Source organism: Stegostoma tigrinum, chromosome 43 (assembly GCF_030684315.1).
Source record: "Stegostoma tigrinum isolate sSteTig4 chromosome 43, sSteTig4.hap1, whole genome shotgun sequence".
Classification (NCBI taxonomy): Eukaryota; Metazoa; Chordata; class Chondrichthyes; order Orectolobiformes; family Stegostomatidae; genus Stegostoma; species Stegostoma tigrinum.
The window spans coordinates 5,870,234-5,897,855 of NC_081396.1; the positions used below are offsets into that span (position 1 = coordinate 5,870,234).

Here is a 27,622-nt window from a genome sequence, read left to right on the forward strand (position 1 = left end):
GATGCTGCTTGGCCTGCTGTGTTCATCCAGCTCCACGCTTTGTTATCTTGGATTCTCCAGCATCTGCAGTTCCCATTATCACTGATTACAGCAGATGTTGTCTTGTCTTGTAAAGAGAATTTTATTGAAGGTGCAAGGACAGAATTGGTTTAGAACATACAGAACATTGGACAGTACAGCACAGGAATGGTCCTTTGGCCTACAATGTTGTGCCAAACATGACACCAGATTAAACTAATCCCTTCTACCTGCCTTTGGTCCATATCCCTCCATTCCTTGCATATCCATGTGCTTATCTAAAAGTCCCTTAAATGCCCCTATCGTATCTGCCTTCAACACTCGTCCTGGCAGTGCATTTTCAGCCTCCTACCATTCTCTGTGTAAAAAAAAAACTTGTCCCTCACATCTCCTTTGAACTTTGCCCATCTCACCTTAAATGCATGCCCCATAATATTAGCTATTTCCACTCTGGCAAAAAGGCTCTGACTATCAACCCTGTCTATGTATCTCAGAATTTTATAGGCACTTGTCAAGTCTCCCCTCAGCCTCCGTTGCTCCAGAAAAAAAAGTTTTTCTAGGCTCTCTTTATAGCTCGTACCTTCTAATTCAGACAGCATCCTGGTAAACCTCTTCTGCACCCGCTCCAAAGCCTCCACATCTTTTCTGTAATGTTGGTGACCAGAATTGAATGCATTCTGCAAGTGTGGCCGAACCAAAGTTCAAGCTCAGAATTAAGAAAATTCTGTTAAAAAGCAATGGATAGTTTACAATGATTAGAGAGAAAGAGATATAGTGGAGCAAATCAGCAGGAAGGTCACAGTAAGTGTATGAACTAGAGGATGGTGATATTCTGTTGCCAACCTACCATTTCTGTAAGATGAGGTACTTGCAGTACTTTTGTTGACATGTGAAGAGCCCTATCTGTAAGAGGCAGGTTCTGCCACACGTGAAATGAATTCCAGGTGTCAATGTACGTTGTTGTTGTTTTCAGTGTTGCTGCCTGTTCACTGTAGCTACTGACCGCCATGGAGACACTCCACAGGTGATGTCAAGTTGCTATCTTCCTCTGTTGTGAGTCAGTGTTTCCCACGTGTGAAAGTCAATATTTTGGACTTCCACGTCAGGCTTGCAAGCATGCTTACGGCAGGCTTTTAAGACATCCTGCTGATCCTCCGGCATCCCACAAGGAAAATCCTCAGAACGTGACCATGTTCCATCCTGCAAACAGGCTCAATGCTTGAGCGAGAGCAGTCGCCATTGCCTGATGAGGATCCACAATTGGAGAGTCAGCCTGACATGGTCGCAGCTTTCTCTGCATTTCAATGGTATCAGAGATGAAAGATGTGACACCCTGCCCCACAGCCGAGCTTCCTGATGTTTACAGCAAAGAAAACCATGTTACAGACACAGGGAAAACAATCCATGAGTCTTTGGAACAGGAGGGGTCATTAAGATGGAGGAAATGGCCTAGTGGTATTATCGCTGGACTGTTAATCCAGACACCCAGACAACAATCTGGGGGACCCAAGTTCAAAATTCCACCACTGCAGATGGTGGAATTCGATTTCAATAAAATATCTGGAATTAAGAATCTAATGACCACGAATCCATTACAGGTTGTCAGAAAATTGCACAAGGTTCACTAATGTCCTTTCGAGAAGGAAACTGTCATCCTTACCTGGTCTGGCCTACCATGTGGCTCCAGACCCACAGCAATACCAATGCAGTTGATTCTGAACTGCCCCCAGGCAATTTAGGATGGGCCGTAAATGCTGCCTAGCCAGCGATGCCTTCATCGCATTCATGAATCAAGGATTAAAATCCTGCCCTGTTCGCTCAAAGATGAGTGGTCTGAAATTCAGTTACATCAAAACCCACAACAAAAACAATGACCCTTTGCAAACATCCGTCTCGAATAGAAGGAGGTGATGAAGTTGTAGCAGTGGCTGGGAGTTTCGATGCATGTGCAGTTTGGCTGGAACGAATGACCTCAGCGACTGCTAACCTTTGTCAATACCAGCGTCGATTGATGAAGGTTTTATTGATGTGCCTGTAAAATATTTTGCTGTTCTGTTTCTTGTTCCTCAATAATATAACTTCATAATGGAGACACTACCGTGACAGAATGTGCAAGAACTGTCAGGAAGGGTTCATCAACTAATTGGAGTTGTTTGTTGATGGTACCTTTCAGACACTGAGTTGTAGACTTTACACCAAAGGTCAATGTTAGATTGAAGTAAAAGTTCGAAAATTTATTGAGTTCTGGTTGAGATCTCTTGAATTAAAGGGAAGGATTGAATATGGCACTTTTCAAAGAGAAAAAGGAGGGAAACTGCAACCTTGAAAATCAGTGATATGTCCAGAAAATTAAATTCCAACCTGTTAGAGGGTTGTTAACTTCAGAAGAAACAACCTAATATTGTCAGACTCCCAATCCTGGATGTGATTAACTGTATTAGTAACAGCAGAACACATCTCCTGCAGTCATTTATGAGCTTGCTTATGCGCCAGTAGGTTGAAGGGCCTGGTGAATCCTTTCCCACACGCACAGCAGGTGAATGGTCTCTCTCTGGTGTGAACTCGCTTGGTGAACAAGGAGAGTGGATGAACATCTGAAACTCTTATCACAGTAAGTGCAGCTGGAAGGCTTCTCCTTAGTGTGAATTAGTTGGTATGACTTGAGAGCGGATGAAAGTGTGAATCTCGTTCCACACACGGAGCAGGCAAATGGTTTCTCCCGTGTGTGAATTCACCGGTGAACCATAAGATCGTGCAACTTTGTGATGGTCTTCCCACATATAGGACAGGTCAGCAGCCCCTCCCCAGTGTTCGCTGAGGCCGTGCAAATGCTTGAACCTCCGTCCGCAGTGAGTGCAGCTGAATGGCTTCTCCTCGGAGTGGATCCGCTGGTGAGTCACCAGATTGGATGACTTTGTGAATCCCTTCCCACACATGGAGCAGGTGACAGGCCTCTCCCCAGTGTGAACCCGCCAGTGTTGATTCAGGTCGGACAAAGACCTGATCGTCTTTCCACAGTGAGTGCAGCTGAACGGCCTCTCCTCGCTGTGTATTCACTGGTGTAACATGATGGAGGATGTCTGAGTACATCCTTTCCTGCACACATAACAGGTGCATGGCTTCTCCCTGGTGTGTCTTTGTTGATGGATTCCCAACTGAGATGTGTGATTAAATCCTTTCCCACAAATCAAACGTTTCCATGGTTTCTCCATGGTGTGGGTGTCCTTGTGGTTCTCAGGGGTTGGACCTCATCCATACACAAAACACACTGATAACATCCCACCCCGTACCGTGAATGTTTTGATGTTTCCCAGTTTGTGGAACTGGTTGCAGCTCTCTCCACTGTAGGTTCACCAGAACAATCTGACTTGGGTGCACACATCCGTCATTACTTTTCCAGTCTTGCTGAATATTCAATACCTTGTTTCAGAGACAGAACAGAGAAACAGTTCACTTTCCACAGTCAGAAGCTGATGATATACAGGTTCTGATGAACTGAGTGATTCTGTTAGATCCTGATGCGATGTTTGGTTTGAGTCTCCCATCTGAAAATCCTTCGCTTCTAAACACCTGCAAAAGGACAAAAGTCATTGCAGTCAATACAGGATTGAAATTCAGGCCATTCCAGTTTCTACAGGACATTTCTTTCCTTCCTCCTATCGTTTCCCCCAAAATCTGTAAATCCCTGTCCCGCACAACACACGGTCCCTTCACCCTGGTCCAAAATCCAAACACACCTCTCCACTTCTTTCCTCCACTTTCAGTCCCGAGTATGCTCAGAGCACAGCCGGTCGTCAACAGACCAGTGTACATGTGCAATACCATCCTGTCTTTGCAGGTGTAAGCATGGACCGTATACAATGTCAGCTATCCCCTCCACAGTCATTTGTCTGTCACCTCTACAGCCAGCAAGGATGGAACCAGTAACTGGCCCAGGACAGGTTTTGCAACACCTTGAGGAGCCTCGGACACTGATTCAGGATCGTTAGCTGTCTGGTGCAAAGCTGGGGATTTCTCCCTTCCTTCCCTCCCTCCCTCCCTCTGTTCTGTACTCGGTTGTCCAGTGGGAATGGGGTTGAGTGACCAGGTGGATCTAAGAGACAACATAAACTCTGAGAAAATGAGAGGGGAAAGAGGAAAGAAACTAGAGAAACATGCACATTTCAAGGCCTGGACAAATAGGAAGTTTAAAGGAGATTTGGCCCAGTGGGTTTGGGAAAGGGAGGGAGGCAGAACAGACAGCTGATTGGTTGCCTGAATCATGAGGGATAAAGAAGCCTGTACGACCCTCCTTCGTGAGCACACATTGGAAGCCAGGAGGAGGCGACATGAAAGAAAGAGGCACAACTTCGAAACAAGTTAACTCATGATAAAGAAATTAAAGGCTTGACATGCATCTCTTTAAAATGTTTGAAATTATTTATTTTGACTTTTATCCAGAATATTACTAAACTCCAGTTCAGTTTTTGGAATTAACATCAGCAGAAACAAACCACGGTGATAATGTTTCCAGTCCTGGATGTGATTAATCCGATCACAGTGGTTTACTTGTGAACCCGCTGGTGTCTCAGCAGGGTGGATGAGTGAGCGAACCCCTTCTTACACACGGAGCAGGTGAATGGCCTCTCCCCGGTGTGAACTCGCTGGTGTTCCAGCTGGTTGGATAAGGTAGTGAACCCCTTCCCACACACCGAGCAGGTGAACGGCCTCTCCCCGGTGTGGATGCGCTGGTGGGTCAGCAGGTTCGCCAGCTGGGTGAATCCTTTCCCACAGTCAGGGCAGGTGAAGGGCTTCTCCCCGGTATGAACCCGCTGGTGGACAGTGAGGTCAGATAACTGCTTGAACCCGGTCCCGCAGTCGGAGCATCGGAACGGCCTCTCATCGGTGTGGATGCGCTCATGTCGCATCAGCTCCCCGGCACTTTTGAAGCACTTGGCACAGTCCGGGCATTTAAAAGGCCTCTCGTCAGAGTGAACCCGCTGGTGCGCCAACAGGTTGCACGACAGGGTGAATCCCTTCCCGCACTCAGAGCAGGTGAATGGTTTCTCCCCGGTGTGACTGCGCCGATGAGATTCCAGCTCAACTGGATAATTGAATCCTTTCCCGCAGTCCCCACATTTCCACGGTTTCTCACCGGTGTGGCAGAGCTTGTGTCGCGATAGGGCAGATGATCGGCCGAAGTCTCGCCCGCACACAGAGCAGGTGAACAGTTTCTCCCCGCTGTGAACAGTGCTTTCCCCTTCCATGCTCAAGATCCAACGTTGTTCAATTTACGAAAAGTTGGCGGCTAAGTCAGGCACAAATGTGATGTATGGTTCAGGTCTCCCAGCTGCAAATCCTCTCCTTCTAACACCCTGCGAAATTGAGTTAAAACAGAAAGAAAGGAAGCAGAAAGAGCCCATGAAAAAACACAAAGACAGGCTGTGAAGTTGAGCTAAACGAATCTGGTCATCTGTGGGAATGACATGAGGATAAAGCAGCCATGGGAAGATGCTGAACTACTATAAAAACTCAACTAATGGTCATCAGGGATGCGAACTTGTCACCCAGTCTGGAATTATGCCAGATTCTGGTTTCGCTGGGAGGGCAGACAGAAGGTGGAAGCATCAGAGGGTGCTTAACAAAACAGGATTTTACACATCCACACCTCAAACCATTACTAGCAGAATCTCCCAAACCCTCAAACTCCACCAACAAGAAGAATCAGGGCAGCAGGCGTACGTGAGCATCATCACCTCTGAAGATTCACTTGGCTCGTTCCTGAGATGAAAGGGTTGACTTATCCAGAGCGACTGAACAATTTAGGCCCTGAGTTTAGAAGAATGATGGAGAACGTATCGAAACCTACAAAAGTCTGAGGATGATTGTGAGGGTAGATGAGCAGAGGATGCTGGAAATTTGAGAAGCCTGGGAACTATAGGCCTGTGAGCATGACATTGATGTTGGGTGTGTTGTTGGTGATTCAGAAAGATAGGATTTACATGCATTGGGAGAGGCAAGGAATGATTAGGAACAGTCAGCATGGTCTTGTGTGAAGGAAATCGTAACTCACAAATCCAATTGAGTTTTTTAAGAAAGTAACCAAAAACATTGATGAGGGCAGAATGGTAGACATTGTTTGTATGGACTTTAATAAAGCCTTTGACAAGGTTCTGCATAGTAGACAAACTAGTAAGGTTAGATCGCATGGAATTGCCAATTGGGTACAAAATTGGCTTGACAGGAAGGAGACCGCGGGTGGCGGTGCACGCATTTTTTTCCAGACTAGAGGCCTGTGACCAGTGATATTCCACATGGATTGGTACTGTGTCCACTTTTGTTTGTCATTTATATAAATAATTTGGATGAGAATATCGAAGGCGTAGTTAGAGAGTTTGCAGATGCTGCCCAAAATTGGTAGTAAACTGGGCAGTGAAGATGGTGATCTAACATTACAAAGTGATATTGATCAATTGCGTCAATGGGCTGAGGAGTGGCAGACAGAGTTTAATTTGGATGAATGCCAGGTATTGCATTTTAGTAAATCAAACAAGGGCAGAGCTTAACCAATTAATGGTAGGGCCCTGGGTAGTGTTGTAGAACAGACAGACCAAGGGGCTCAGGTATATAATTCTTCGAAATTTGCGCCACAGATAGACAGGGTAGCTAAGAAAGCATTTAGCATCTTGCCTCAATTGTTCAGACATTGACTCTCCGAGTTGGAATGTCATGTTTAGGTTGTACAGGACATAGGTGAGGGCTCTTCTGGAGTAAGATGTACAGTTCTGGTTGCCCTGGTATGGGAAGGATATCATTAAGCTGGAGAGTGTTCAGCAAAGATTTACATGGATATTGTCGGGAATGGTGATTGAGGGGTGACCTTAGAGAGGTTTACGAAATAATGACAGGCACATATAAGGTAAATAGCAAGGGTCTTTTTCCCTAGAGTGAAGGAGTTGAAAACTAGGGAACATTTTTTTTAATGAAAGGAGCAAGTTTTAAAATGGACATTTATACACAGCGTGGTTCACGTGTGGAATGAACTGCCAGTCAAAGTGATGGATGCAGGTACAATGTTTAAAAGACATTTGGACAAGTACATGAATGGGAAAGGTTTAGAGGGATATGGGCCAAATGCAGGCAAGTGGGGGAGAGATAATGGGAACTGCAGATGCTGGAGAATCCAAGATAACGACATGTGGAGCTGGATGAACACAGCAGGCCAAGCAGCATCTCAGGAGCACAAAAGCTGACGTTTCGGGCCTAGACCCTTCATCAGAGAGGGGGTCTCTGATGAAGGGTCTAGGCCCGAAATGTCAGCTTTTGTGCTCCTGAGATGCTGCTTGGCCTGCTGTGTTCATCCAGCCCCACACCTTTTTATCTTCTATTATGCTGGCAAGTGGGACTAGCTTAGTTTGGGAACATGGTCAACATGGGCTAGTTGGACCAAACAGTCCAGTTCTATGCTGTATAACAATATGAGTGAAACTAGCAGATATTGTTACAGACTACGGAGCCCTCATTTAATAGTGAATGCAGGAAATTTCTTCTCCCAGACGGAGAATGTCTAGAATTCTCCATCCAAAGAATGGTGGAGGCTGGTTAGTTGACTTCAAAGAAGAGGGAGATAGGTCTTTGACATATCGGGAAGCTTTGGGCTCTGAGGAGCTGATACAAAAGAGAAGTTGAGCCCTGGGGCAAATCAACCCTGATCTGGTCAAATCGTGGTGCAGGTTTTGGGAGCTGAATGGCCCATTCCTGCTCCTATTCTTGCTTCCCTACAAACACACACAACGCTCTGGCCTGTCTGACACCCAGCACCAAAGAAGCAGAAATGTCTTCTACTTAAATAGAGAGGACCAAAGATATTGTCTTCAGGCCCTGCTACAAACTCTGTTCTTTTTCTTCAGACTGGTAAAGACAGGTCACAATCCACAAGTACCATATTTCGCCTCCAGCTGACTTCTGACCTCAGAACAATATCTGTTCTGAGCTCAACGCCTGCTGAAACCCTCATCCCATTCTTTGTCACCTTGAAATTTGGCTGTTCTGTGTAGCCTCCCATATTCAAACCACTGCCCCGCCCCCTCGTAAATCTGAGATCACCGACAATTCGACAGTCTGTCCTTCCTCTCACAATGTCTTATTCAGCCATTGCTCCTGTGATCATTTCCCTGAACATCTTCCATTTCCAAATTATAGAATCATTGAATCCCTAGTGTTGAAGCAGGCCATTTGGCCTATACATTCCACACCATCCCATTCTATCTCCATAACTCTGAAATTCTCATGGCTAATCTATCCAGCCTGCACATCCCTGGACACTTTCTGGCATTTTAGCAATGCCTTTTCAACTAACCTGCACATCTTTGGACTGTCGGAGGAAACCAAAGCACCTGGAGGAAACCCACGGAGACGCTGGGAGACATGCAAACTCCACCCAGTCACCCGAAGATGAAATCGAACCCAGGTCACTGGCGCTGGGAGGCAACAGTGATAATCAGAGAGCCACCGGGCACCCACTTTGTTTTGAACTTTCTCTTTGACCATGCCCTTCCCTATCACCACAATCACTTCTGATCCCACAAGCCTTCAAGGTCTTTGTGCTCCTTTAATTCTGCCCTCTTGAGCATCCCTGTTTTGCCATGGGAAACAATAAGCTCTGAAATTCCCTCGCAAAACCTCTCCAACTCCACAGTTCACTTTTCTCCTTTGAGACACTCCTTCAACCGACCTCTTTGACAAGCTTTTGATCACCCGGCCTGATGTCAAATGTTCACGGAATCACAAAATCCTTCCAGCACAGGAGGAGGAAATTCAAGACCACATGTCTGAATCAGCCATCTGGTCAGCATCTCCCTTACTGTCTTTGTCCTACTTTCTCCACATAACACTACACATTCTTACTCTTCGAAGAACCATTCATTTCTCTGTTGAATGCCTCAGTTGTACCAGGCCCCACCATACACTCAGTCAATGTTTTTCAGCCTGTAACCATTTGCTGTATGAAAAGGTTTCGTCTCATATTGCTTCTTTTGCCCAATTTTTCTCTGTCTTCAATGATCCTCAATTATCCTCTGTCCCAAATAATCTCTGTCCTCTTATTCTTGATGCGCTCACAAGCAGGAACAGATTCTCTGTCCAGGCGCCTCACGATTGTGAACAGTTCAATCACATCTCCTCTCAGCCTACACTTCCCCTTGACAAACAGTATGATCTTCTCCAATTGATCTTCATAACCGAAGATCCCCATCTCTGGAACCATTCACATTAACCTTGTCAGCACTTTCACAAAGGCCATAGAGTCACACAGCACAGAACCAGACCCCTTGGTCCAACTTGTCTTTACGGACCAAGTTTCCCAAACTAAATTAGTCCCACTTGCCTGCATTTGGCCCATATCGATCCACATCCTTCCTATTCACTTACCTGTCCAAATGTCTTTAAAAGATTGAAACTAGACCCATATCCACCACTTCCTCGGGATGTTCATTCAACTCACAAACCACTGTGTTAAAGTAATTGCCCCTTACGTCTTTAAATTTTTCTCCTCTTACTTTAGAAATATGCCCCTGAGTCTTGAAATCTCCCACCCTAGTGAAAACACATTTGCCAAATCACCTTATTTACACTCCTCATGATTTTATAAACCTCCATATGGTCAGCTCTCAACCTCTACATTCCAGTGAAGTAAAGGCCCAGACTATCCAGCCTCTCCTTATAACTCAAACCGTCCATTCCCAGCAACATCCTGGTAAATCTTCTCTGAATCCTCTCCAGTTTAATAATATCTTTCGTATAACAGGGAGACCAGAACAGGACACAGTGCGCCAGAAGGGGCCTCACTGACATCCTGTACAACCTCAACATATTGTCGCAACTCTTAAACTCAAAACAAAAACAGAAGTTGCTGGAAAAGCTCAGCAGGTCTGGCAGCATCTAAGAAGAAAAAAAAAATCAGATTTAACGTTTCGGGTCGGGTTCCTCAGAACACTCAAAAGTCTGAGCAATGAAGACAAGCGTGCTAAATGCATGTTTTTCCTACCAAAATGAAGTACATCACATTTCTCTGCAATGAACATCATCTGCTATAAACCACTCACTCCGGCCCCTTGTCTACAACTTTTGGAAGCTCAATACTATCATCCTGACAATATATGATGCATCTAAGGTTTTGAGCAAAGAACAAAAAAATACAGCATGGGAACAGGCCTTTCAGCCCTCCGAGCCTGCACCACCACATTTTGCCCTTCCAAACTAAAACTGTCTTCACTTACAAAATCTGTATCCTTCTATTCCTTTCCTTTTCATGTGTTTGTCCAGGTACTTAGTGAATGCTGCTATTGTGTCTGCTGCCACCATCTCCTCTGGCAACACATTCCAGGCACTCATTTACCCTTTGTATAAAAAACATGCCTCACACATGTCTTTTATGCTTCCCCGCTCACCCCTTGAACCTGTGTCCCCTAGTAACTGGCCACTCCACCCTGTGGAAAAAAACCTCATACTTTCCACTCTACTGGTGTCATTCACAATCTTTTAAACTTCCATCAGGTCACACCCTTCAAAATTCTGCGTTCCAGTGAAAACAAAAGCCAGTTTGGCCAACTTCTTTTCATAGCTAAATTCCCTCATACCAGGCAACATCCTAGTAAACCTTAGTGACCCTCTCCAAAGCATCCACATCCTTCTGGTAGCGTGGTGACCACAACTTTATGCAATATTCCAAGTGTGGCCTAACTAAAGTTCTGTAAAGCTGCAGCATAATTTGTCAATGCTGATACTCAATGCCCCTTCCAAGGAAGGTAAGCATGCCATAGGCATTTTTTACTACCTTATCTACCCACATTACCATCTTCAATGAACTGTGGACATCCACACCCAGATCCCTGTGCATATCAATACTCTTATGAGTTCTGCCATTCATTCTATAGTTTCCACCTGTGCTTGACATTCCAAAATGCATCACCTCACATTTGTCCCGATTAAACTCCATCTGCCATCTTTCCTCCCATTCCTCCAACTGATCTGTATCCTCTGACTAGCCTCATCACTATCCGCAAGTCCACCAATCTTTGTATCATCCCCATACTTACTAATTAGACCAGCTATGTTTTCCTCCAAATCATTTATAGAGATCACGAACAGCAGAGGTCCCAGCACTGATCCATGCAGAACATGCTAGTCACAACCCTCCATTCTGAAAAGCATCCTTACCCCCAGTCTCCTATGACTAAGCCAGTTCTGGATCCATCTTGCCAGCTCACACTGATTTGTTTTGTCTACAAGCTTTGAAATTGTGTCCTCCAACACCTCAGTCTTAGCAATTAACGTATCAGTAAATAAAAGGGTCTAGCAGTAGCCGCTGGGTACCTCCAATATAAATCTTCCTCCAGCCTAAAAGGGCGTCCATTATATTTAGACCTACTTGATAACACTACAGTTTTTGTGTCCTGTCACTCAGGCAATTGAGAATCCAAGTTGTTCCAAACCCTTTAAGTCCACGAGCTGTATATTTTCTCACAACTCCATTGTGCGACACTGTATGAATATCCTATTGGAAATCCACCCACACTATATCAATAGAATTCAGTGCTCTCTGGTAGCTTTTCAAAACCTCCAATAAATTATGACTCACACTTTCCCTTTAAGATGGCTTTCTGCAATCCATCGGTTTTATACTTATTTATATTAATTTAGCCCTGAATTTGTGTTTCTAAAAGTTTTCCCTTGGCTGAAGCTAAACTGAAAACAAAAGTTAAGCTGTATTGCTCTTCGAAGTTTTTTCTGAACAAGGTTGTAGCAAATGCCATTCTCTAGTCCTCTGGTACTACCTCAGTGTCTACAGAAGACTGAAAAATAGTGGTCAGTGTGTCTACAATTTCAACTCTTACTTTTAATTTTTAAAAACTCATTTACAGGATGAAGGTATCACTGGCCAGACCAAAATTCATTGCCCAAAGGCCAGTTAAGAGTAAATCACATTGCTGTGGGTCTGGAGTCACATGTAGGTAAGGATGACAGTTCCCTTCCCTCAAGGACATTAGTGAACCAGACGGATATTTATTGAATTTCAAATTCTACCATCTGCAGGATTCCAACCCAGATCCCCAGAACAGTACCTGGGTTTCTGGATTAACGGTCCAGCGAAAATACCAACAGGCCATTACCTCCCCTTTCAAACTCTTGCACCTCAGTGTCCGATACACTGCCACTATAATTTTCCTCGTAAAGTTATTGATTGCAACACGCCTTGTCCCACATTTCACATTACAAAAAGAGGCCAACACACGATCCGTGAGGAATTTACCCACCATCCCTCGCGGCGCTGAAGGTCCCCCATCCAGGGAACGGGGAGCGGTGCGCAGGCGCGGAAAGGTTTCAGGGTCTGGGGCATGCGTATTGATGATGATAACAATGGGGGCAGAGACTCTTTCTTTTCCGCGTCGGGAGGGTAGTCAGGGTGCCGGACCGACGAGGGACAGCGGGAGCCGGGGTGGAGGGAGTGGACCGCGAAGCTTTATAAACACTTATTAAACACTTCAAACCTCGGTTAACAACCTGCAGGTCCCATTTTTGCGACACTGCGGTCTGACGCCAGGACTAAGTTTTGGCGAGCCGCCGCCATCTTGGTTCGCGGGGAGCAACCCGCATGCGTTACGAGTCTGGTGACGTAAATGAACATGGGCGGGACAAGAGGTTGTTTGCAGCAGGGTCCTAGTGCCCCGGCAATTTTACGACCTGGGTGAGAAGTCATGAAATAAGAGATAACAAGGTGTGAAGCTGGATGAATACAGCAGGCCAAGCAGCATCTTAGGAGCAGAAAAGCTGACGTTCCGGGCCTGAGGGTCTAGGCCCGAAACGTCAGCTTTCCTGCTCCTAAGATGCTGCTTGGCCTGCTGTGTTCATTGAGCTCCACACCTTGTTATCTCGGATTCTCCAGCATCTGCAGTTCCCAGTATCTCCGAAAAGTCTTGAAGCAGTTTCTTCCTCTTTTGTATAACAACACTACATTTCTTTTACTGTAAGATTTGTACCTAGGAACTTGTATCTATAATTGCACCATTATAAAAACATTTTGTTGTAACTACAATACTGGAGTACAAGTGACAATATAGGGCATTCTATTTTGTTCTGTTCCACCCATAATGTGGGGGTGCTGGTGGTGGACTGGGATGGGCAAGGTTTGAAATCACAGGACACCAGATTATAGTCCAACAGTTTTGTTTGAAAACACAAGCTTTCGGAGCCTCAGTCCTACTTCAGGTGTGAGAGAGAGATGCAGTATCAGACACAGAATTTATCAGCAAAAGATCAAAGTTCACACCATTGATGAGAATCTACTAAACAAACCTAACATGCTGTTTAATCTTTATTCAGTTAGAAGGTTTTAATTGATTAATACATTAAATCCCCAAATTTACTCATCTCATCTCTGAGACACCTGGTGGACCATAACGTATAGCATCATACCACACAGAAAGAGATCTTTCAGTCCAACTTGTCGATGCCAAGTTTCCCAAACTAAACTACTCCCATTTGTCTGTATTTGGCCCATATCCTCTAAACTTTTCCTATTCATGTACCTTCCAAAAGTCTTTTAATTCACTTAATGTAGTAATCACCAGGTAGCAATCAAGAATGCTTCTTACGAATGTTCATCTGGACAACCTGTATGCCCTGGATAAACTGCAGTGTTTCCTTTATCTGTTTAGTTCAGAGTTTGAAAATTTAAATTTTAGAATTAAAATCCGGAATTGCTCAACTTGCCACTGGCAGGGAGTCACATTGATTAAAAGGAAGCTCAAAAATAGCACTGAAATCATAAGGTATTCCATAGTCAGGACTGTATCACTAAATCGTGCCAGTAATTTAACTTACAGGTGTAACTGCATCCTGGCTGCTAACACATAGGTAAATCACTGACTTGGCCAAGCAGCAAGGGATGTGGAAGCTTTTGTGCTCCTGAGATGCTGCTTGGCCTGCTGTGTTCATCCAGCCACACATTTTATTATCCAGGGATGTGGGGTCTATTGGCCAATTAAAACTCTGAATTGCAAAACCCACACACCAGGCTCACTGCAAGCACAGCAGCTAGGTGTCAATGACATTAGCATAATGTAAAAGGAAACAGTTATCCTGGACAGGCATACCCCCAATGATTTATCCACCAAACAAAGGAGGGTCCAGACAGAAAGGCACCGGGTCCTGCTACATAAAAAAGCGAACAGTAGCAAGCCATTCAAATAACTGACATTGTTTCAAACTGATTGGTCAGAACTACACAAAGTTCCAGAAAACCATCTCAAAAGGTATAAGAATGGGATTCACCTGCACACTGTTCTCTTGGAATCTCTTGCATTATCTGGGGCCTTCTGAGGAGGCCAGTGTGGCAAGGAGCATACATCAACTGACCATCTAGAGAGGAAGAAAGTAGCCTTGCCGACCCAGAGACAGTGCCAGAGAGAGAGAGAGAGAGAGAGAGAGCAACGGGGCAAATCTACCAGCGACTCAGGAAGTACTGTAAACTCAAGGGACGAAATAGGATTAGAGATAGCATTGTTTGGTATTAATGGTGATTGCAACTTTGCTCCTAGTAAAGTTGAGAGTGTTTTGCTTCGATACCAGCTTATGTGCAGAGTAATTTGACCACTTCAGTGCTGTGGGACACTTGGGCAAATTCATTCATAACATTTTAGTCGGAGTTCTTTACCTTGTTTGAAGGAGAGTTGAGACAACACAAGTTTTAACATGAGATCCCACGAGGGCTAGCAGTGAGTGTTGGATTCTGAAGCAAATGTCACTGTTAATTCCGTCCAGGACTGGATATGTGGGTTAACCCTGAGGAGGATGTCAAGCCAATTTTTTTTCCATGGTTCAGAATCCCTAGACTTAGAACAGACGTTTGCATTACAGCTGTATTTAGAGCCAGGAAGAATAACAGTGAAAGCTGGAAATGTGTAGTCAAATTTCAGTCTTACATATGCACAAGGACTCTGCCACCTGCCCACCCCCTCCCCCCCACCCACCCTTCCACAGCCCATTGAGAGAAGAAATTCCTCCTCAAATTGGGTCTTCAACTGGTGGCTTTTTAACCTGAAACTATGTCTTTTGGTCCTAGACTTCCCCATGGGGGGAAAAAGTCCTCTCTGCATTTACCCCATCAAGCCCATTAAGAATCCCATACATTTCAATGAGATCACCTCTCATTCTTCTAAACTCCAGTGAGTAGACTCCCAACCTATAAAATCATGAGGGACATGAATAAAATAGACAGCCAACAGCTTTTTCCCAGTATAAAAGAGTCTAAAATGAGGGGGCAGAGGTTTAAGGTGAGAGAGGAGAGGTACAAAAGGGTCCACAGTGGCAATATCTTTCACACAGCGGATGATGAGTGTCTGGAATGGACTGCCAGAGGTAGCACTGGAAGCAAGTACAAATTTGTAATTTCAGGAACATTTAGACAGGTGCATGGATGGGATAGGTATGGCAGGATATGGGCCAAATGCAGGCAAATGAGACTAGATTAATTGTGAAAGCCGGGCAGCGTGCGTAAATTGGGCCAGACGGCCTGTTTACATAGTGTAAACCTCTGTTACTCTCTGACTCTATCCAGCCTTTGCTCAAAAGACAATCCCTCCATACCATGGATCATCCGAGTGAACCTTCTCTGAACTTTCTCCAATGAAATGATACCTTCCCTTAAAATAAGGTTATCAAAACTATTCCCAGTATGCCAGATGTGGCCTCACCAGCACTTTGCACAGTTGTAGCAAGACTTCCCTACTCTTTCATACCAACCCCCTTGAAATAAGGGCCACTAATCTGCTGCCATTGTGCGCTAGCTTTCTGCATTTCATGCATAAGTAGCCCCAAGTCCCTTGGTGTTGCAGCTTTTCTCCATTTAAATAAAACGCTATAAGATTGTGGCCAATCTAATTATTCCACATACTCAGCCCACCCGCTAACCCTCAGCTCCTTTGCATGCCAATAATCTAGCTACCTCTGCCTTTAAAAATATTTGATGCCTTTGTATCCACTGCCTTTTGAATAAGAGTTTTCCAAAAGTCCATGAGCCTCTTGTGTGAGAGAAAAAACAAATTCTCCTCACCTCTCTTTTCAATGGAGAGGCCTGCATTTTTAATCCTAAATCTAAAATCTCCCAAGAAAGGAAATATGCTTCACAAATGCACCCTGTGAGGACTCTCCATCGAGTCTTTTCTTAGTCTTCTAAACTTGAGCAGACAAATGCCGAACCTGTTAATCTTTCTTCACAAATCAGAGAGACATATAGCACAGAAACAGATTAGTCTAACTCGTCCACACCGACCATAATCGCCAACTAAACCAGTCCCACCTGCCTGCACTTGGCCCATATCTCTCCAAACATTTCTAAAAGACCCCGCAAGTCTTTTTATAAATCTTTCTCCACTCACCTTAAAGATATGTCCCCTAGCCTTGAAACGCCTATCCCATGGAAAAGACACCCACCATTCACCCTATTTGTATCCCTCATGACCCAACGCTGCGTTGGGTCACCTCTAAACCCCACACACTCCAGTGGAAAAAACTCACAGCCTATCCAGCCTCTCCTTACAACTCAAACCCTCCATTCCTGGCAACATCCAGGTAAATCTCCTCTGAACCCTCTCCAATTTAATGATATCCTTCCTATTACAGGGCGATCAGAATGGACACAGTGCTCCAGAAGAGGCCTCACCAACGTCCGGTACAACTTCAACATAAATCCCAACTCCTATACTCAAAGGTCTGAACAATGAAGGTAAGTGTGCTAAACACCTTCTTAAACTCCCTGTCTACATGTGACGCAAACTTCAAAGAATTGTGCACCTGTACCCCTAGGTCCCTCTGTTCTACAACACTACCCAAGGCCCTACCATTAATTGTATTTGTCCTGCCTTTGTTTGTTTTACCAAAATGCAATACCTCACATTTACCCAAATTAAACTTCATTTGCCACTCCTCGGTCCATTGATCCAATCGGTTAAGATCTCTTTGCAGTCTTAGCAACCTCTTTTACTGTCCACTGTACCTTCGATCTTGGTGTCATCCGCAAACTTACCAAACATGCTTTCTATATTCTCACCTAAATCGTTTAAATAAATGACAGACAAATGTGAGCCCAGCACCAAACGCTTTGGAACACTGGTGGTCACCAGACTCCAGTTGAAAAACAACGCTGAACCACCACCTTCGGATGCCTGCCATTAAGCCAATTTTGTATCCGATTGGCAAGGTGTGGGAGCAGATCATTCAGCCCCTCAACCCACTGAACAGCATGGCACCCCGACCCACGCTTTCCCCGTAAACCCTGTGTTTCCAGTGGCCAATCCACCTAACCTGGACATCTTTGGACTGTGGGAGGAAAGCAGAGCACACCCACGCAGACACGGACAGTCAACCCGGTGGAATCAAACCTGGTTCCCTGGCACTGTGAGGCAGAGTGCCAACCACTGAGCCGCCGTGCCGCCCCTGCCAGGGACCATTGAACTGCCTTTCCAGTCACGGTAGGTCAAAGGAGCAGACACAGTGCCGCCAGTGGGCGGGGCTCGATCTGTCCCTTTTGGGAGCCCTGCCCACTGGGAGGCAAGGGGCGGGGCAGCTCCCAGAGCGGCCTCTCGCTCCGGCCAGAGCCGGTCGCCCTGGAAACCTCGCAGCGGCTTTGGGTTGGGGAGGGTGGGAAGGCAGTTTGTTGGGTGGCATTTCTGTGACTGCTGCTTTTGCTTTTCAAGATGGAAGTGATCAGGGGTTTTGGAAGGTGCTGTCTGAGGATCTTTGCTGAATTTCTGCAGTGCATCCTGTAGATAGTACACACTGCCGCGACCGAGCATTCGGGGGTGGGTGCTTGTGAACGTGGTGTCAATCAAGTGGGGGCTACTTTGCCCTGGAATGCGTCAAGCTTCCTGACTGCACTTGGGGCTGCACCCATGCAAGACACGTGGGAAGTATTCCCTCACGCCCCTCTTGCGCTTGCTGTCAGAGGTGAGGATGACGCAGATAGGGAGGCGTAGAGCCCTTCAAAAGAAAATAAGCCGTTACAAACATTTAAAAGACACCTCCACATGGTTTAAAACAAGGCTGGTTTATTTGAGATTTAGTCGAGAATACTAGCCCCTAACGTTAAGCTGTCATCAGCAGAAACAGACTACAAGATGACAAACAGGACTAAACCGTGATGTTATTTCAAAAGCAGCAGAATCCTGTTCTACTGGTTTATTCATGAGTGTCTCAAGCAGTTTGGACAAATGGGTAACTTCCTCCCCACATACTGACCAGTCTCTCCCCCGTGTGAATTCGCTAATTTACAGCGACTTCAGCCGACTGCCTGAAATCCGTCTGGTGTTAAAAAGACTCGAAGCAATGTTGCTTTGTGGCATTTTCTGCACCGGGACGCTGAAAAGTTTTATTTGTTCGTGTGGGTCCGCTGGTGTTTTTGCAGGTTGACCGACCGAGTGAATGCCTTCCCGCACTCGGAGCAGGAGTACGGCCTCTCCCCGGTGTGAGCTCGCCGGTGGTTCTTCAGGTTGGATGAGCAAGTGAACGCCTTGCCACAGTCAGAGCAGGTGAACGGCCTCTCCCCTGTGTGAACCCGCCGGTGTTCCTGCAGGTTGTACGACCGAGTGAACCGCTTCCCGCAGTCGGAACAGGTGAACGGCCTCTCCCCTGTGTGAAGCCGCTGGTGGATCACCAGGGTGGATGACCCAGCGAAAGCCTTCCCGCACGTCGAGCAGGAGAACGGCTTCTCCCCGGTGTGGCAGCGCCGGTGAGCTTCCAGGTCCGACGGGTAACCGAACGCTTTCCCGCAGTCATCGCACTTCCACGGCTTCCCCTGTGTGTGACTGTGCTCATGTTTCCACAGTCCAGACCATCGGCTGTAGGCCTGCCCGCATACAGAGCACAGGTACCGTTTCTCCTCACTGTGAACAGCGCTGTTCAATGCCATGTTTGAATCTGATCATGTCCAGGAGCCGAGAAACCGGGTGACTCGGTCAGATCCTGATGTTGACGTTTGAGTTTCCTGACTCTACTAATACTCTGTGAAACTGATTTAAAAACAGAAAAATAAAAAGGCAGGGAGGTGAGAGAGAAGCCACATAAACAGAGGTTCTGTCTGAAATGGAGCTGAATGGATCTGGCCATTTTGGAGCAGCACAGGGAAACAGTAAAAGAAAGAGAGAGGGGGACCAGCAGAGCATGTGTACATGAACATCACCACAGAGCTCCCCTCTGAGTTGCACAGTGCCCTGATCTTTCTGCCAGTTGGTCCTCAACAAACACAAACATCTTCTGGTTAAATAGTGGAAAAACTGACGCCATTGTCTCGCTTCCAATGCACATTTTTAACAAGTCAATTCCCATCGCTGGCCTCGGTGATCTCCACTGACCCTGCTCGAGCAACTGTCTAAGAACTCCATGCTGTTCTTCAGCACACGTACACCTCTGCCCCTCTCCCCAAGCACTGAGAGATGTTCAAAATCCAAAACAAAAGCAGTTCTGAGGAAGGGTCACTCATTCCGAAATGTTACTCTGATTTCTCTCCGCAGATGCTGCCAGACCTGTTGAGATTATCCAGCAACTTCTGTTTTTGTTTCTGATTTACAGCATCTGCAGTTCTCTTGGCTTTCATTTAGTACGAGATTCAAAAGGCCCCATCCTCCACTTGAACAGAAAGCCCCCCGAACACAGAGCCCCAGTATAGTAGCAGGCACTCCGTCTACACACACCAAAGCCTCTCAGGCTGGTCAGATTTCCCAAACCCACAAGCCCAGGTTTGCTGGACCCTCATACTCAAATACCTGATGTGCATGGGGCCCGAGCTCTGCACTCTCCGGATCGCGACAACAGCAGGTAGAGACCGATAGGGAGGAGGATTAGCCAAAGGAAACTGAATGGTCACTTGAGCAAAATTTTAAAAACCGGATTGCTCGACACAGAGCCAGCACAGACTTGCTGAGCTGAAGGACCTCTCTCTGTGTGGCTCTGACCATGCGACCATAAAAAACAGGAACAATGAATACACTTGCTCAAGCCTGCTCTGCCAGTCAATAGGATCAGAGCTGATCTGAAAATCCTCACCTCCACCTTCCTGCATTTTCTCCACAATCCTTGACTCTGACTGATCAAGAGTATATCTCAGCCTCAAATATATGCAAGGATTCTGCTCCCATAGCTCTCTGCAGCCACAAGTTACAAAGACAGGCAACCCTCAGAACACATTCCTCATCTTCATCTGAAACTGACACCCCTTTATTCTGAGAGTAGGCTGTTTTGTCCTGGATTCTCTCATGAGGGAAACATCCTCTCAGCATTTATCCTGCCAAGCCCCTTAAGAATCCTAAATGTTTCAGTGAGATCACCTCTCATTCGTCTAAACTCCAGTGAGTAGGGTCCACACCTGTTTAGCCTTTGCTCATAAGACAACACCCTCCCTACCAGGGATCATAGTTGTGACCTTCTTTGAAATGCTTCCAATAAAATGATATCTTTCCTTAAATTTGGGAACTAAAACTGCCCGCAGAGACGATCTCATCAGCACCTTGTCCAGTTGTAGTAAGACTTCCCAACTGTTACACATCAACCCCCCACCCCTGAAATATGGGCCAACATTCCATTAGCCTTTAATATTACCTACTCCAACAGTATGCTAGTTTTCTGCATTTTATGTTACAGCTTTCAGCAGTTTTTTCTCCATTTACATAACATTCTATTCTCCCTTTCAAAATGAACAACTTCACATTTTCACATATTGCACTCCATTTGCCAACTTATTGCCCATTTCATTAACCAAGTAACATCTCTCGGTAGACTGTATTTCTCTCTCTCTCTCTCTCAAACTGCCTTGCCTCCTAATTCTGCTGTCTGCAAATCTGGTTACAGTACATTTGATTCCTTCCTCCAACTATATAATACATTATGCCCACCCATTATTTCACAACTGTGAATCTATTCGCTTTCTATGACTATATTACTCGTTGTTTGTACCTCTCCATGTAGCTTAACCCTTGGAGCACAGATATCATTTGGGTAAGCCTGTGCTATATTCTTTCTAAGCTCCTCACCCAGGTGCGGTCCCAGACTGAAACACTTCTTAGCTATGGTCTACTCAAGGTACACAGACCCAGCAGCTTCCAATCTGGAATGATATCCAGAATTGTCGGATTTGATTCTGCTTCCACGCTGCCGTTTCTTAGAAGGGTCTCTTTTATCCTGGTCCATTATTTGATTAATGTCTCTCAACTTTTAATCATTGTTCACCTAACTGAGTCATATCATGTTCTGTGTGCTTCACTGTTTTAATCTGTCGATTTTCGAGGCCACTAAATCTCAGTCTTTGACTTTGCTGATATCCCTTCACTGAGATCCAAACACCTTCCAGGTTTGAGAGAGATAATGGGAACTGCAGATGCTGGAGAATTCCATCAGAGATAATGGGAACTGCAGAGATGCTGCTTGGCCTGCTGTGTTCATCCAGCCTCACATTTTATTACCTTCCAGGTTTGTTTTTGTTTTCAGCTGCTGTAATTATTTTAAAAATAGCTATCAACTGCCCGGATTTCTTTGTCTTGCCATTTTATTTCTTCAAACTGTGTCCAATCTCTTACATTTTCTCACTCTGCTGTTATAAGCCCCAGTCCTCCTTTTAATACACCTAAGATTAACCCCTGTGTAGCATTCTGTATTATTGTGCTGTTTGAAAAGTTCAATATTAATCCGAGTGTTTGTTACTAACCTGTAATAGCTGAATTGGGAATATTACAAAAACATTTGAAATCCTTGGTCCAGAATGACCATGGTCACTTTCAGCGTGGAACCATAAACCTGCCACTTTGCTTCCAGTCAGGTGCAGAACACGGTCTGTCATGAATCTCTGCCTTGGCAGTTCCCATGTTTGTTGTTCTTCCTGACTCTAACCACAGCTGTGAAAGGAGCGTACATTCAGTGTCCTGAAGCTCTGAACCATGAGACACATGCATTCAGTCCCGGATGTGGTTTAACAGGGAGAATCCAACTCCTGATGTTGCTCATGAATCTGCTGGTGTCTCAGCAGCATTGAAAATTGACCGAATCCCTTCCCACATCCAGAACAAATGAAAGGCCTCTCGCCAGCATGAGCTTGTTGGTGTCTCAGAAGGCTGGATGAATCAGTGAATGCCTTCCCACACTCTGAGCAGGTGAATAGCTTCTCCCCTGTGTGAATTTGCTGGTGTACATCTAGTTCAGATGATTGCCTGAACTCAGCCCCACAGTGGGAGCACCTGAATGATTCATCCTCATTGCAAGCACATTGATGGCACGTCAGTTCCCTGGAACTTTTACGGCATTTCCCGCAGTCTGGGCATGTTAAAGGTTTCTCCTTGGTGTGAACCCGCTGGTGTTTCAGCAGATGGGATGACTGAGTGAATTCCTTCCCACACACGGAGCAGGTGAATGGCCTTGCTCCAGTGTGAACTCGCTGGTGTCTCAGAAGATTGGACGAATCAGTGAATCCTTTCCCACACTCGGAGCAAGCAAATGGCCTCGCTCCAGTGTGAACTCGCTGGTGTCTTAGAAGGTTGGATGAATCAGTGAATCCTTTCCCACACTCGGAGCAGGCGAATGGCCTCGCGCCAGTGTGAACTCGCTGGTGTGTCAGCAGGTTGAAAGACTGAGCAAATCCCTTTCCGCACTGGGAACAGATGAATGGCCTCTCCCCGTTGTGGCTGCGGTGGTGAACTTCCAACTCAGAGGGGCTTCGGAATTCTTTCCCACAGTCCCCGCACTTCCACGGTTTCCATGTGGAGCGGGTGTTCCTCTGTCTCTCCAGGTTGGACAATCAACTGAAGCCTTGCCTATGCACAACCCAAGTTCAGTTTCTCCACACTGTGATATTTCTTCAGGCTGCGTAACTGGTCAAAGCTCTTCCCATACTCAGTTTGCTGGAACACTCAGGTATACGAGATTCTGGGTGCTCTTCTCGTCGCAGCAATCGTTGAAATACTTTCCCACAAACAGACAGACGGACACCTTTCCTCCCACGGTCAAAGGCTGACAATATTCAGGCCCTGACGAAGCAAGAGACTGTAGGATCTCAATGTAGTGTTTGGTTTGACTTATTTTGTCTGCAATTCGTCCGCTCAATCCCCTGCAATAGGTGTTTATAAACATCTATAAGAACAGACAATTCTTGTTTTTACAGGACACTTCATCCATCTCCTGGGCCCTGAGAGTTGTCCCACCCTTCATTTACTCTCAACAATTGGAGGAACAGCCATTCCTCCTCAGCTGCCAACAATGGCCTCTTTTCTTCCCAGCCTCGGACTGATGACAATCACTAGGCCCCAAGGTGACCTGTCAACTTTGAGGTCACTGCCAGCAATGAATTAATAAACTCCCATGGAGGGTGGAGTTTACAAATCCCAGGCATTCTCAGAGTGGGACAGAAGTGACACAGCTCAGCCGAGAAGGCATCACATCTCCGACGAGAGCAAAAGCTTCTGATGATTACTTCGTGGTTCTCCCACTTCTTAAAAACCATCATTCATTGAATCAACAGAACAGGAGCCAGAGTAGCTCACTCAGCCCATCAAGCCTGCTCTGCCATCCACTAAGATCACGGCTGTGGCATTAACTCCACTTTCTTGCTTGACCCCATGAACACTGACTCCCTTGTCCAACAAAAAGATGCCTAACTCAGCCTTAAATAGAAATAATCCAGCCTCCACCGCTTCTTATAGAAAAGAATGCTAAACATTAATGGTCGCCCATCAAAAGAAGAAATCCCTTATTATTAAACAAAACCTGATGAAGAAGGAAGCACCCTTTCTGCATCTACCCTGATCGGCCATCTCCGAATCCTACATGTTTCAAGACCATTTTTCCTTGATCTAAACATCACTGAGTCCAAGCCCAACCTGTACATCTTACTAGAAAACACAACTCCTTCATCTCAGTGAACTTTCTCTGGATTGGGTCCTGAAGCACAGAAATCAAACAGTATTTACATCATCTGTCGGCACACTGAAGAAGCCATTCCCTCCATGTCACCCTGGTATAATCTTCCATCACTGCCAACAGTGCAACTTCTCAATGAGTTGCAATAGGTACCCTTTTACATCCTCACAAAAGTGCCTTTCAAGTGAACTAGCAAATTTACCTGCGATAACACAGTGTGGAGCTGGAGGAACAGAGTGGGCCAGGCAACATCAGAGGAGCAGGAAAGTTGACGTTTTGGGTCAGGACCCTTCTTCAGAAATGGGGGAGGCAGAAGGGAGCTCTGAAATAAATAGAGGGAGGAGGGATGGGGCTGGGAAAGGTAGATGGGATAGTGATAGGTGAGTGCAAGTAGGCAGTGGTGGGGATTGGTCAGTGAGGTGGGAGGAGCAGATAGGTTGGAGAGAAGACAGGGAGGATGTGTCAGGTCAAGGAGGCAAGGAATGGAGGGAGGGTTGGTTGTGGGATAAGGCTGAGGGTGGGGAGATTTTGAAACTAGTAAAGTCCACATTGAGACCAATGGACTGTAGGCTTCTAAGGCAGAATATGAGGTGCTGCTCCTTCAGTTTCCGTGTGATGTCATTTGTGACACTGGAGGAGGCTCAGGATGGACACGTTGTCCAGGGAGTGGGAGGGTGAGTTGAAGTGGTTCATGGCTGGAAGGTGTTGTGTTGTCGCAGACAGAATGCAGGTGCTCTACAAAGAGGTCTCTTAGTCTCTGCTTGGTCTCACCGATGTAGAGGAGGCCACATTGGGAGCAGTGGATACAGTAGGCCGCATTAGCAGATGTGCAGGTGGACATCTGTCTGATGTGGAAGGTTTTATGGGTCCTTGGATGGAGGTGAGGGGGGAGCCGTAGGGGCAGGTGTAGAGTTCCTGGAGTTGCAGGGATAGGTGCTGGTGGTGGTGGGGCTAGTGGGGAGCGTGGAGCAGATGAAGAAGTCATGGAGAGAGCGTCCCGACGGAAGGCAGATGGGGTGGTGAGGGAAATATATCTTTGGTTGTGGGCTCAGATTGCAGATGGCAGAAGTAGCATAGAATGACATGTTGAATCTGGAGGTTAGTGGGGTAATACAGTCCTACAGTGCCAGAATTATTCTACGACTGTAACTGTCTATACTTCCACTATAACAATTTATTTACAGCATTGTTTCAAAGGCTAGCGTTAGTTATGTCAGGGTTTGATAACCGTAAATACTCTGAACGGCACAACATAACAATAAACATATCTCTGTCCCATACTAAATTACTACTCCCATATACACAATAAGAGATGTCAATACCTTTCAGTATAGGTAGAGAACCTGGCCAGACATCCACCTCCCCGGATTCAGTTGCTGCAAGTGTACTCCCAGGATTAGAAATGGAAAAGGGGAGGCATTGCTCCCACATGTTGCACAGACGAGGGAAGTTTCACTCTGAAGCTCATTGGACAAACTTCCGCATTGTGACGTCCACGACAGAGGGTGGGGCCAGCCTGACGCGGCTAATACTTGGCGGTGAGATAGTATCAGAGATAATGGGAACTGCAGATGCTGGAGATTCCAAGATAATAAAATGTGAGGCTGGATGAACACAGCAGGCCAAGCAGCATCTCAGGAGCACAAAAGCTGACGTTTCGGGCCTAGACCCTTCATCAGAGAGGGGGATGGGGGGAGGGAACTGGAATAAATAGGGAGAGAGGGGGAGGCGGACCGAAGATGGAGAGTAAAGAAGATAGGTGGAGAAGGTGTGGGTGGGGAGGTAGGGAGGGGATAGGTCAGTCCAGGGAAGACGGACAGGTCAAGGAGGTGGGATGAGGTTAGTAGGTAGCTGGGGGTGCGGCTTGGGGTGGGAGGAAGGGATGGGTGAGAGGAAGAACCGGTTAGGGAGGCAGAGACAGGTTGGACTGGTTTTGGGATGCAGTGGGTGGGGGGGAAGAGCTGGGCTGGTTGTGTGGTGCAGTGGGGGGAGGGGATGAACTGGGCTGGTTTAGGGATGCAGTGGGGGAAGGGGAGATTTTGAAACTGGTGAAGTCCACATTGATACCATATGGCTGCAGGGTTCCCAGGCGGAATATGAGTTGCTGTTCCTGCAACCTTCGGGTGGCATCATTGTGGCAGTGCAGGAGGCCCATGATGGACATGTCATCAAGAGAATGGGAGGGGGAGTGGAAATGGTTTGCGACTGGGAGGTGCAGTTGTTTGTTGCGAACTGAGCGGAGGTGTTCTGCAAAGCCTCCGCTCAGTTCGCAACAAACAACTGCACCTCCCAGTCGCAAACCATTTCCACTCCCCCTCCCATTCTCTTGATGACATGTCCATCATGGGCCTCCTGCACTGCCACAATGATGCCACCCGAAGGTTGCAGGAACAGCAACTCATATTCCGCCTGGGAACCCTGCAGCCATATGGTATCAATGTGGACTTCACCAGTTTCAAAATCTCCCCTTCCCCCACTGCATCCCTAAACCAGCCCAGTTCATCCCCTCCCCCCACTGCACCACACAACCAGCCCAGCTCTTCCCCCCCACCCACTGCATCCCAAAACCAGTCCAACCTGTCTCTGCCTCCCTAACCGGTTCTTCCTCTCACCCATCCCTTCCTCCCACCCCAAGCCGCACCCCCAGCTACCTACTAACCTCATCCCACCTCCTTGACCTGTCCGTCTTCCCTGGACTGACCTATCCCCTCCCTACCTCCCCACCCACACCTTCTCCACCTATCTTCTTTACTCTCCATCTTCGGTCCGCCTCCCCCTCTCTCCCTATTTATTCCAGTTCCCTCCCCCCATCCCCCTCTCTGATGAAGGGTCTAGGCCCGAAACGTCAGCTTTTGTGCTCCTGAGATGCTGCTTGGCCTGCTGTGTTCATCCAGCCTCACATTTTATTATCTTGGAATCTCCAGCATCTGCAGTTCCCATTATCTCTGATACTATCTCACCGCCAAGTATTAGCCGCGTCAGGCTGGCCCCACCCTCTGTCGTGGACGTCACAATCCGGAAGTTTGTCCAATGAGCTTCAGAGTGAAACTTCCCTCGTCTGTGCAACATGTGGGAGCAATGCCTCCCCTTTTCCATTTCTAATCCTGGGAGTACACTTGCAGCAACTGAATCCAGGGAGGTGGATGTCTGGCCAGGTTCTCTACCTATACTGAAAGGTATTGACATCTCTTATTGTGTATATGGGAGTAGTAATTTAGTATGGGACAGAGATATGTTTATTGTTATGTTGTGCCATTCAGAGTATTTACGGTTATCAAACCCTGACATAACTAACGCTAGCCTTTGAAACAATGCTGTAAATAAATTGTTATAGTGGAAGTATAGACAGTTACAGTCGTAGAATAATTCTGGCACTGCAGGAGTCTGCAAGTCCCTGCTAACTCTCTGCCAAACCAACAAGTCAGCAGATAACGGGAACTGCAGATGCTGGAGAATCCGAGAGAACAAAGTGCGGAGCTGGATGAACACAGCAGGCCAAGCAGCATCTTAGGAGAACTGTTGTGTTCATCCAGCTCCACACTTTGTTAGCAAGTCAGTAGTATTGTCCCTCTATATCCCTGTAACCCTGCAAACCTATTTGTTCTACGTGTCTATCCAATCTAATTTTGAAATTATGGACTCTCTCCACTTCCTCCAACCTTCGAGGCAACTA

At 46.4% G+C, this 27,622-nt stretch overlaps 1 protein-coding gene across 1 annotated transcript; it reads right to left on the reverse strand.

Moving 5' to 3' along the window:
* Positions 1-4,416: 4,416 nt before the first annotated feature.
* On the reverse strand, positions 4,417-19,294 carry LOC132206772 (zinc finger protein 271-like). The gene is made up of 4 exons (XM_059641731.1): positions 18,424-19,294; positions 12,559-12,738; positions 9,152-9,252; positions 4,417-5,288 (listed from the first exon to the last, which is right to left on the reverse strand). Exons 1-4 carry the CDS (start codon positions 18,959-18,961, stop codon positions 4,563-4,565), a joined length of 1,545 nt encoding a protein of 514 aa, XP_059497714.1. The 5' UTR covers positions 18,962-19,294; the 3' UTR covers positions 4,417-4,562.
* Positions 19,295-27,622: the final 8,328 nt, after the last annotated feature.